The 10,052-nt window shown below is 53.6% G+C and overlaps 1 protein-coding gene across 2 annotated transcripts in view; it reads left to right on the forward strand.

The window, feature by feature from the left end:
* Nucleotides 1–10,052, forward strand: part of AXL (AXL receptor tyrosine kinase) — a 20,927-nt gene that overhangs the window by 5,330 nt on the left and 5,545 nt on the right. The window contains exons 5-14 of one of the 2 annotated variants that reach the window (XM_069079210.1): nt 3,611–3,691; nt 3,895–4,010; nt 4,916–5,126; nt 5,279–5,418; nt 5,514–5,664; nt 5,964–5,990; nt 6,912–7,044; nt 7,356–7,450; nt 7,881–7,976; nt 8,169–8,246. In XM_069079210.1, the coding sequence (XP_068935311.1) occupies nt 3,611–3,691; nt 3,895–4,010; nt 4,916–5,126; nt 5,279–5,418; nt 5,514–5,664; nt 5,964–5,990; nt 6,912–7,044; nt 7,356–7,450; nt 7,881–7,976; nt 8,169–8,246 (1,128 nt within the window). The remainder of the gene's footprint in view (nt 1–3,610; nt 3,692–3,894; nt 4,011–4,915; nt 5,127–5,278; nt 5,419–5,513; nt 5,665–5,963; nt 5,991–6,911; nt 7,045–7,355; nt 7,451–7,880; nt 7,977–8,168; nt 8,247–10,052) is intronic. The other variant, XM_069079211.1, reaches the window with a different exon arrangement.

Raw genomic sequence — 10,052 nt, forward strand, 5'->3', positions numbered from 1 at the left:
GTGGAAGAGATGAGAGAGGAAGAGAGAAGAGACAGGAGGAAAGAAGGAGGAAAGGAGAGAGAAGTGGGGGAGAGGAGGGAGGAAGAGAAAGAGGGAGGGAGATAGATGACAAAGACAGAGATTGAGGTAGAGGGAGAGAGAGAGAGGAGGAGAGGGAGGAAGAAAGAGAGGGGAAGAATGAGAAGACGGGGAAAGAGGGAGGGAAGGGGAGAGAGGGAGAGACAGGGACAGGGACAGCAAAGAGAGAGAGAGAGGAGAGACAGAGAGAGGAGAGAGAGACAGAGAGAGAGAGAGAGAGAGAGAGAGAGAGAGAGAGAGAGAGAGAGAGAGAGAGAGAGAGAGAGAGGAGAGAGAGGGAGAGGCAGTATACAGAAAAAACAGATTGAGAAGCTGGAAGACAGAGACTGACAAAGAACTGTGAAGAAAAAACTGATCGGAGCATGAGGAGAAAAGCAGAGGGAGACAGAGACAGAGTCAAAGGGAGAAAAACAGAAAAATCGAATCCCAGAACTGAAAGAAAGCCATTGAGAGTGATCACACTGTAAGCCACTGTTGCACATAGGGGGAAAGTGATCCCCAGAAAAGGGAAGCCAGTGGTCGTGGATCCTCCATGGAGTCAGGAAGAGCCAGAGTCCTAGACCTCCACACTCCCAATGGGGATCTCTGGGATCCTTCCCCACTCACCAGCTGAGAGACAGAGAGCCTGAGAGGCAGAGGACACAAGGCAGGCTGGCAGCCTTGAACCCTGCCCTCTTATACCTTTCTGGGGATTGGGAATAGAGGCCCCCACTAAAATCCCCTTTGGGGACTAGAAGTTGGGTTGGGCTTTTTTTTGAGGGGGGAAGGGAACATCTGGGCCTGAGGGAAATGAGGTGACCACATCAGAGAGAAGAGCCAGGGGCCTGAGCTGGAGAATGCCATATCCCCAGGACAGTGGGGGTATCATTTGGGCGGGGTCTACATTCCCCACATTCCCGTGGGTCCCCCTTTCCCCTCCCAGAGTGAGTCAGGGGCGAGTCAGGGGCGGTGACCATGGTTGAGTCAGGCTGGTGGGGTGGGGGTGGGGACAGAATGGACCCCTTGGGAAGGAGGGGATGCAAGGTGTGTGTGAATTAGTGTCTGTCAGTGTGTGTGTGTGTGTGGTGTGTGTGTGTGTGTGTGTGTGTGTGTGTGTGTGGTCTCCCCTTTCTCAGCATCCTTGACTATGCTGTCTTTGCCCCCATCACATGCCATCTCATATTATGATTGCTGAAGGGCACATGGCTCAGATCTCAGAACTGGCTTGCTGTCCCAGTGTCCCTGCCCATAAGACTAGAAGCCCCTTGAGGGCAAGCACTATTTCTTTTCAAACACAATTTTGTCTCTGTATCTCTAGCACCTAGTACAGTGCCTGGGACAGACAGACAAACATTAATAAATGTTTGTGAACCAAACTACGTCATGTGTGTCCATGTTTCTGTATCTGTGAATCTGTTTGTGTCTGTATATATGAGTGTGAGACATCATGTGTGTGTGTGTGTGTGTGTGTGTCTAACAGGGTGTACCCCAGAGTGTTTAGTCCAGACTTTCCACAACTCCTCCTCCCAGTCCCTGGAAAAGCTGGGGGTGGAGAGCCCTAGCCAAGAGCCAAGGCTGGGCTCACATCTGGGAAGCACATCTGGATGATGTCCAGCACCAGTCCAAGCATAGGCCAAGGGGCTTTTTCCAAGGTCCTGAGCAAAGGCAGGGGCCTGGGTCCTCCCCACAACCCAAAGACCTGACTAGGATCTATGGGACCCCCTAGCACCCCGGCAGGACCCCTCAGGCCAACGAGGCTCACCCTCCCCTGAGTTGACTCACAGGACCAGGCGGGAATGGGGGTGGGGGGGCCAGGAATGCTGTGGTCAGTGCCTGAGCAGCAGCTTCCAGCCCCCTGCTTTAGAGACCCCATGAGGCTTCTCTGAGGCTTCAAGGCTCCCAAACTGTGCCCTCCTTGTCCCCTCTCTGTCACCTAATACCTGCTTTGTCTCCCCCATCCATTTTCCATCCCATCTCTCTCTCCCAATTCCCTCTACTCTTTGTTTTCTCTCTGATCCCATGATTTTCTTTCTTTTCCTCACTGTCCTCTGTCTCCTGTCTTCTCCCTGCCCCCCACTGTCCCCTCTCTGCCCCCTCACTTCTTCCTCTTGTCCCCTATCCTTTTTTCTACCCCCCACTGTTCTGTCTCCTTGCTGCCTCTGCTCTGTGACCCTAATGCCTTCTCTTCCTTCCTCCATATTTTCTCTTTCTCCCCCTGCCCTCTCTTCTGTCTCCTCTTTGTCCCCCCCTACAGTTCTGTGTTCCATCACAGTACCCTTATTCCCTGTCCCCTCTTTATCCCCCCATTCTCTTCTCTCCTTCCAGCTCCCAGTCAGGATCAAGGTCCAGGGCATCCCCTTCTCCCCCTCTGTCCCTTGGGAAAGGCCATCACTGGGAATAAGCTGCCCCCTTCCCCCACTTGGCACCATGCCCACTGATGGCAGCCGCCTGGGCATCTGACCTTGGCAGAGCAGGGGAGGAGGGTATGTTTCCGGCCTCATGGGTCCCCCTCCTTTTCCTCAACCCTTCCCCCTCGCTCCTGCTGACGATGAAAAACCTTGTATGTGCTGAGGGAGTCAGAGAGGACCTGGGGGAGGAAGACCAAGTGGCATGGGATGGGATGGAGGCCCACATACACGCCCCAGGGGTCCAGTTGCCCGACTGCCTGACTCCAGGACTCCTCCAGCACTGAGGGAGCAGTTCCCAAGAGTGTGTGTCCGCTGGAAACTGTAGATTTGTAAGGACCCAGGACACCATGTAGGCATCTGAGATTTGTGGGTGACTGTGTGTGTATATGTGTGTGTGTGCCTGTCTGATTCTAGCCATATGTGTGCCTGTGGCTGTCTGTTAGTCAGTGTGAACACAGATATGTCTGTGATTCTATGTGAGTGTGTGTGACTATACCTTGTATGTGTCCAAGTATAGGCATTCTACACCTGTGTGGCCCTGGGCTATGACTCTGGCCACAGCCTGGTGTGTGCATGTGGGTGATGGTCTCTGACTAGCTGTGCGTGTACCTGTGATCATGAACACCTGTCGAGGGCCGTGTCTATTAATCAGGGTGTATAGATTAGGTCTGCCTGTTTATCTCCATAATTCTTGGACTTGGTGCATCTCAGTCCCTCAGACACAGTGGGTTCCCCAACCTTGCCTCCTCCCCTCTTCCCCCGCAGCCCAAGGGATTCCAAGCTTATGTACACATGCATGTGTGCACGCACACACACGCACGCGCGCGCACACGCACACACACACGTACGCGCGCGCGCACACCGATTCCCGTGGCCCCAACCTGTGCCTGGAGAGATCTGATCTGATCTCGTAAGCTGTGAGCCTTTCTCTGTGTAGACTCTAGTCTTGACCAAAGATGTGACCGCTAACTTGACTAAGGGTCTCTTTCTGTGGGCTCCTGGGGATCAGTTTCTTTACCTGTGAAATGGCGATAACCCTGAGGGGTACCCCAGAAACACTCTTAAATGGAAATTCTCCAAGTTCTAGGAACCTCCCAGTTACCATCGTTCTGATACCTTCCTCTCCCCCAATGGCTTCTCCCCAGGTCTGAATAAGACATCGTCCTTCTCCTGCGAGGCCCACAATGCTAAAGGGGTCACCACATCCCGGACAGCCACAGTCACAGGTGACCCTAGGGGAAAGGGATGGGCTGAATCCTTGGAGGAAAGGGCTGAGGCTGGAAGGAGAATGGGGTGTGGGGGGCGGAACTCTGGAAGTAAGGAGGCCAGGCTGGGCTTGCAGGTAACAAAGGAGGTGTAGGCTAGGATTTGGGGTTCTGGGGGAGGGGAAGGGGGAGGCTTCACACCATCCCTTGTCTGTAACCCCTAGTGCTTCCACAACGTCCTCAGCACCTCCGGACCATGTCCAGCAGTCCCACAGAGCTTGAGGTGACCTGGACACCAGGGGCCAGTGGTATTTACCCCATCACCAACTGTGCCCTGCAGGTAAGAGTTCCCTCCCAGTATCATTTCCCAGTCCCCACCCCAAAAGAGGAAGTGTCTCCCTCAGAGGCCCAAGTCCCACTTCCCACTGGGGCTGAATCCAGGGCCAATGTCAAGGGTGGGGGTGGGGGGTCACTACCATACCGGGGAAAGGAGAAGTGGGAGTCAGGCTGGGGACATCCGTCTGTCCCTCTGTCCTCAGCAAATCCCACTTCCTCTTCCCCTCCATGACTGAAGGACAGAGGGCAAGGCAGGTATCTGTCCTCACCCATTCACCTCTTTCTTCCTCCTCAGAGTATGCTGGAGAGAAGTAGGAGCAATGGGGAGGGACCCCTAAGAATCCCTTTCCCCCCAGTATTGTGATAGTTTCCTGGGCCCCTCCAGGTCCAGAAAATTAAAGAAACTTAGAAGCACAGAAGATAGAACCCATGAAACATAAGAACCATAGAATACAGCACCTGGGAACTGTAGGCTTATAGGCCTGCAAACCACAAAACACAGAACCATAGAACATGGGACTCCAGAACCAGAGGGAACCATGGAGCATAGAACCTTAAAACAGAAGATTCACAAAATGCAGAACCTCAGCGCCACAGCATTAAGAACCTTAGAATTAGAGGCAGAACGTAGAACCTTAGGACAGAAGAAGCACAGAAAGCAGAACCTTAGAGCCACAGAATGTAGGACCTCAGAACCCTTGGATTTAGAACTTCAGAATCAGAGGGAATAATAGAACATGGTACCTAAGAACAGAAGGTTCTCAGACCATGGAGCCTTAGGACAAAAGAATCGTATGATAATGGAGCTCGGACAGAACACAGAACCTTAGACAAAAGATTCGCAGAATGCAGAGGACCCTAGAACCTCGGGCCTCAGATGGCCCTCCTCCTCCTCCCTTCCTTAATCAGGCTGTGCTGTCAGACGATGAGGTCGGGGCTGGGCCCGGAGCCGTGGAGCCTCCGGAGGAGCCCCTGGCATTTCAGATAGCTGTGCCGCCCCACAGCCTGAACGTGACCGGCCTGCAGTCCCACAGTGCCTACCACATCCGTGTGGCCTGTGCCAGCTCCCAGGGCCCCTCGCCTTGGACACACTGGGTGCTGGTGGAGACGCCTGAGGGAGGTAAGGCCTTTCTGCCTCCTAGCCTAGTCTCTCCCACTCACTTGTGTGCTTATCTCACAGTGTCTTCAGGAGGCACTCTGACTCACGTGGGCCAGGATGAGAGTGGGAAGGAGTGAGGGCTTCAGCATCCCTTTCTATCCCTCTGTGCCCAGTGCCAATGGGACCCCCAGAGAACGTGAGTGCCATCCGAAATGGCAGCCAGGCTCTGGTACGCTGGCAGCCCCCCCGGGCTCCACTGCAGGGGACGCTACGAGGCTACAAGCTGGCGTATCGTGAAGAAGATGCATTGGAGGTGGGCATGGACTTAGCTGGGCAGAAGGGAGTGGGAGGGGCAGAGGCTGCTGGGCCTCCATTCTCACTCCTCTCCCTGCCCTTGCCATTGCCCAGGTGCTGATGGACGCAGGGCTGAGGCGGGAAGTGACTCTGGAGCTTCGGGGGGAAGGGGTGCCACCCAACCTAACCCTGCGGGTGGCAGCTTACACCACTGCTGGTGATGGGCCCTGGAGCATGCCTGTGCTGCTAGAGCCCTGGAGACCAGGTACCTGCCCCCTAAACCCAGGCCTGAGACTCCCCTGGCCTGGCCCAGAGACCTTCCTGGAGAGCCCAGATGTGGCCTGGGGTCCCTCCTGATGCCCTAGCACTTCATGCTTACCCCTGAGAGCCCCAAAACATTTTCAGGGCTCCTCATATATGGATCCAAAGAGAGCCCTATTCTCCCCGCTGCCTTATCCCCTAGTCACTCCAAGACTACCTTCCCTGCTCTGACCCCAGTACTTCTCTCCATTTTCCACACTGAGCCTGCTCCCCTTCCTCCCCTCCCTTCTTCTCTCCACACAGGGGACAGGCAGCCAGTGCACCAGCATGGTAAGGGCTCCTTGCATGGCCCTCCAGTGCCCAGACCCCCATTACATGGCCCTCCAGTACCCACACCCCCCCTGCATGGCCCTCCAGTGCCCACACCCCCCCTGCATGGCCCTCCAGTGCCCACACCGCCCCCCTGCATGGCCCTCCAGTGCCCACACACCCCCTGCATGGCCCTCCAGTCCCCACACACCCCTTGTATGGCACTGGCTCCATCATCAAATCCCCTCTCTTTCCCAGGGAACCCCCTGGAAAGCTTGGCATGGTGCCTATATCCCCTTTGCATACTCAAGAAGGCCCCTTGAATGCCAATTCTATATCTCACCCACCACTCCTGATATTTTGGGGACCCCTTATTTACCCCCAGCATGACTTGCTCAGGACTCAAACCCAGACCATGCTCCTTAGACACTTGCACCCTCTCTACAACCTGCAGCCCCTCAAGGGCAGCACAGGCAGCTTTGTCCCCTTTCTTGGTCCTCTGTCACCCACTCTTTTCCCATCTTCTGACCCAGCCCCACCTCCCTTCTGCTCCCATGGGACCTTCTTCACCCCCTGTCCCACAGAACCTGGCACAACCCTGCGCACTCCTTACAAACCCATGTATCCCATCGCATGCTCCTTCCACACCCTCCTCACCCCATCTCCTTGCTCTCCTGCTCCAGGCTGCATACCACAGTCATCACTCATTGTACACCCTTCCCCCACCACCCAGCCTTTTACACACCTACCTTACCCAGGCCAGCCTTCCTCACGTCTCCATTTCACTCCCCTCTCAAACATGCACATTCCTTGTCCTCCTGACCCCCGATCCCACCCCAGGTCCTTCCCCTATCCCTAACTCCTTGGGTCCCTGGTGGTGTGGGCAGGGCTTCCTCCAGGAAAGGGGCTTTGCTTCTCCATGACCCCCCCAACACCCTGCAGTGAAGGACCCCCCAGCCCCTGCCTTCTCCTGGCCCTGGTGGTACGTGCTCCTGGGGGCTGTAACAGCTGCTGCCTGTGTCCTCCTCCTCGCCCTCTTCCTCTTCCACCGGAGAAAGAAGGAGACACGTTATGGGTAAGCCAGGTCTGCCAGATACCTGAGTACCTCTTCCCAGGCCTAGGACACAGCCATCAAATCCTAACTAGCTTTGTAAGGGACCTCAGAGGCCATCCCATACAGCCCAGGGGTAAGTTGACTTGACTGAGTAGCAGAAGGAGCCTTGAAACTTGGGTACTCTGACTTCCCATCTAAACCTTCAATCATAAGGGTAGAAGAGGAGTTTTGGGGTGGGGAGGCCCAAGGTCCAAACAGGCCTCAGGCATCTAGCTCCTTCCCCGATGTCCCTGCTGGGGCTCTGCCCTCACTGCCTGCCCTCATCTCCCCAGGGAAGTCTTTCAGCCCACGGTGGAACGTGGAGGAGAGCTTGTTGTTCGGTACCGGGTCCGAAAGTCCTACAGCCGGCGCACTACGGAAGCTACCCGTAAGGGACAAGTGGTGGCTACAAAGCTCCCACCTCTACTGATGCCCTCCTCCCAGTGATACAGAATCTTTGAATCTTAAGGTTCCATAACTTCAGATCCTTAGAATTCTAGAGTAAACAGCCCCTAGAGCCCCAGAATCTTGGCCTCCTATAACCTTAGAATATGCAAGGAAGAAGGAATTTGCAGGAATCTCTTGACTCAGTCCAATACTTTTCTGCCAGCAATCAATCAACAAGAATTTATTAATCGAGTATTTTACTAAGCACCAGGGATACAGAGAAAGTTTCTTTCCAATGGTCCCTGCCCTAGGGGACTTTACGCAACAGGGAAGAAGGCTAGAGGAGAGTGGGCAATAGACACTGACAGGACTTTGGGTAGATCACTACCCCTAAGGCCATCTCTGATTCCTGGGCCTTCCTTTGCTCTCAGTAAACAGCCTGGGCATTAGTGAAGAATTGAAGGAGAAACTCCGAGATGTGATGGTGGACCGCCATAAGGTAGCCTTGGGAAAGACCCTGGGAGAAGGTGAGTTCCCCCAGCCCACTCCCAACCCCACCCTGATCTCTTCCTACCACATCTCCAAGCCCAAGCCCTTCCCGCAATTCAGTAAGAAACACAGAGGTCGCCCATGGTGCTCAGGCTGCCCTCTGGCCCCTCTCTCTCTGCTTGGGCTCAGCCCCCAGCACCTCCCTCACTCTTGTCTCCACCCACCCCCAGGAGAGTTTGGCTCTGTCATGGAAGGGCAGTTGAACCAAGATGACTCCGTCCTCAAAGTGGCTGTGAAAACGATGAAGAGTGAGTCTGTGGCGCCCTTCCCCTCCAGCCCTCTGCCCATCAGCCCCCAGCCAGAGCACCTTGAGTCAGACCATTGGTTGGGTTCAAATCTCAATGCTGCTACTTCTGTTCCCAGATGCAGCTAGGTGATTCAGTGCTGGGCACTGGGCCTGAGTTTAAATGTGACTTTGGACTAACTGTGTGATCCTGGGCAAATCACTTAACCACTTTCCACCTCAATTTCCCCAACTATAAAATGAGAACAATGAAAGAATCCCTGGCATGGGCGGCTGGGTGGCACAGTGAATGGAGCACCGACTGTAGAGTCAGGAGGACCTGAGTTCAAATCCGGATTCAAACACTTAACACAAAAAACTAGCTGTGTGACCTTGAACAAGTCACTTAATCCATTTGCCCTACCTTCCCCTGTCCAAAAAGAAAAAAAAGAGAGAGAGCCCCTGTCTCCCAAGTTGTTGTGAGGGTTGAATATTTGTAAAATACTTAATACATTAATACTTAATGCTTGTTGAGGGAAGGAACAAGCATTTATTAAGTACCTACTGTGTACCAAGACCTGTGCTAGGGATTGGGGATCTAAAGGCCAAACTGAAACAGTTCCTGACCTCAGGGAGCTTACATGTTATTGGGAGGAAACAACTTGAGGACAGAAAATATAAACTGTTCTGTTTGGCACAGCATATCACACTACTTACCTTCTCAGTGGGAGGAGCAAGAGGTAGAGAATTTGGAACTCTAAACGTTTTTTAAAATGAATGTTAAAAATAAATAATTTTTTAAGAAAGAAAGGAAGAAGGAAGGGAGGAAAGGAGGAAGGAAGGAAGAAAGGAAGGAAGGAAGGAAGGAAGGAAGGAAGGAAGGAAGGAAGGAAGGAAGGAAGGAGAGAGGGAGGGAGAGAGAGAGGGAGGGAGGGAAGAACAAAGGAAGAGAGAGGGAGGGAGGGAGAGAGGGAGGGAGGGAAGAAGGAAGGAAGGAAGGGAGAGAGGGAGGGAGGAAGGAAGGAAGGAAGGAAGGAAGGAAGGAAGGAAGGAAGGAAGGAAGGAAGGAAGGGAGGAAGGAAGGAAGGGAGGAAGGGAAAATACATACAAGGAGAGAGAGCCATAAGGCTTCCTGTAGAGTTGGCACATGAGCCTTCCAATGAAGTAAGCTCTGGATTCTAAGAAGCAGAGCTCTCTGGGCACAGGTGGAGGGGGGTGCTGCCTATACAAAGGCACGGTGATGGGAAAGTAATGTCATATTGGAGGGAGGAGGGCTGGGGTGTGGATTGTAAGCTAATTCAACTGGAACATAGAGTGCCAGCAATAAAAAGCCTAGACACATATAGGGAGGAGCCAGATTGTGGCACTAACAAGAGGGCATATGGGAATCCTACAGGCAACAGGGACCCCCAGAAGCTTCTTGAGCAGGGGAAGGACCTCGTCAAGACCTGTGCTTGCCTAGTCTGAAAAGGAAGGGGCCAACTAAAATAATCCCTTTCTTTTACAGATGAGGAAATTGAAGACCAGGCAGTTTAAGTAACTTGGCCAAGGTCATCCAGGCAGGATTTGAACCCAAGTCCTCTAATTCCAGAGAGAGCCAGCACTCTTCCTCCTGCCCCAAGCTGTCTGCAAGAAGGTTGAGCTCTAGGGTGGCTAGGTGGTGCAGTGAATAGAGCACCTGCCCTGGAGTCAGGAGGACCTGAGTTCAAATGTGGCTTCAGACACTTAACACAAAAACTGGCTGTGTGACCTTGGACAAGTCACTTAACCCCAATTGCCCTACCTTCTCCTCTCCAAAAAGCCAAAAGAGAGAGAGAGAGAGAGAGAGAGA

Source organism: Petaurus breviceps, unplaced genomic scaffold (assembly GCF_028583685.1).
Source record: "Petaurus breviceps papuanus isolate PSGF00001 unplaced genomic scaffold, PetGlider_PUasm1.0 91041, whole genome shotgun sequence".
NCBI lineage: Eukaryota > Metazoa > Chordata > Mammalia > Diprotodontia > Petauridae > Petaurus > Petaurus breviceps.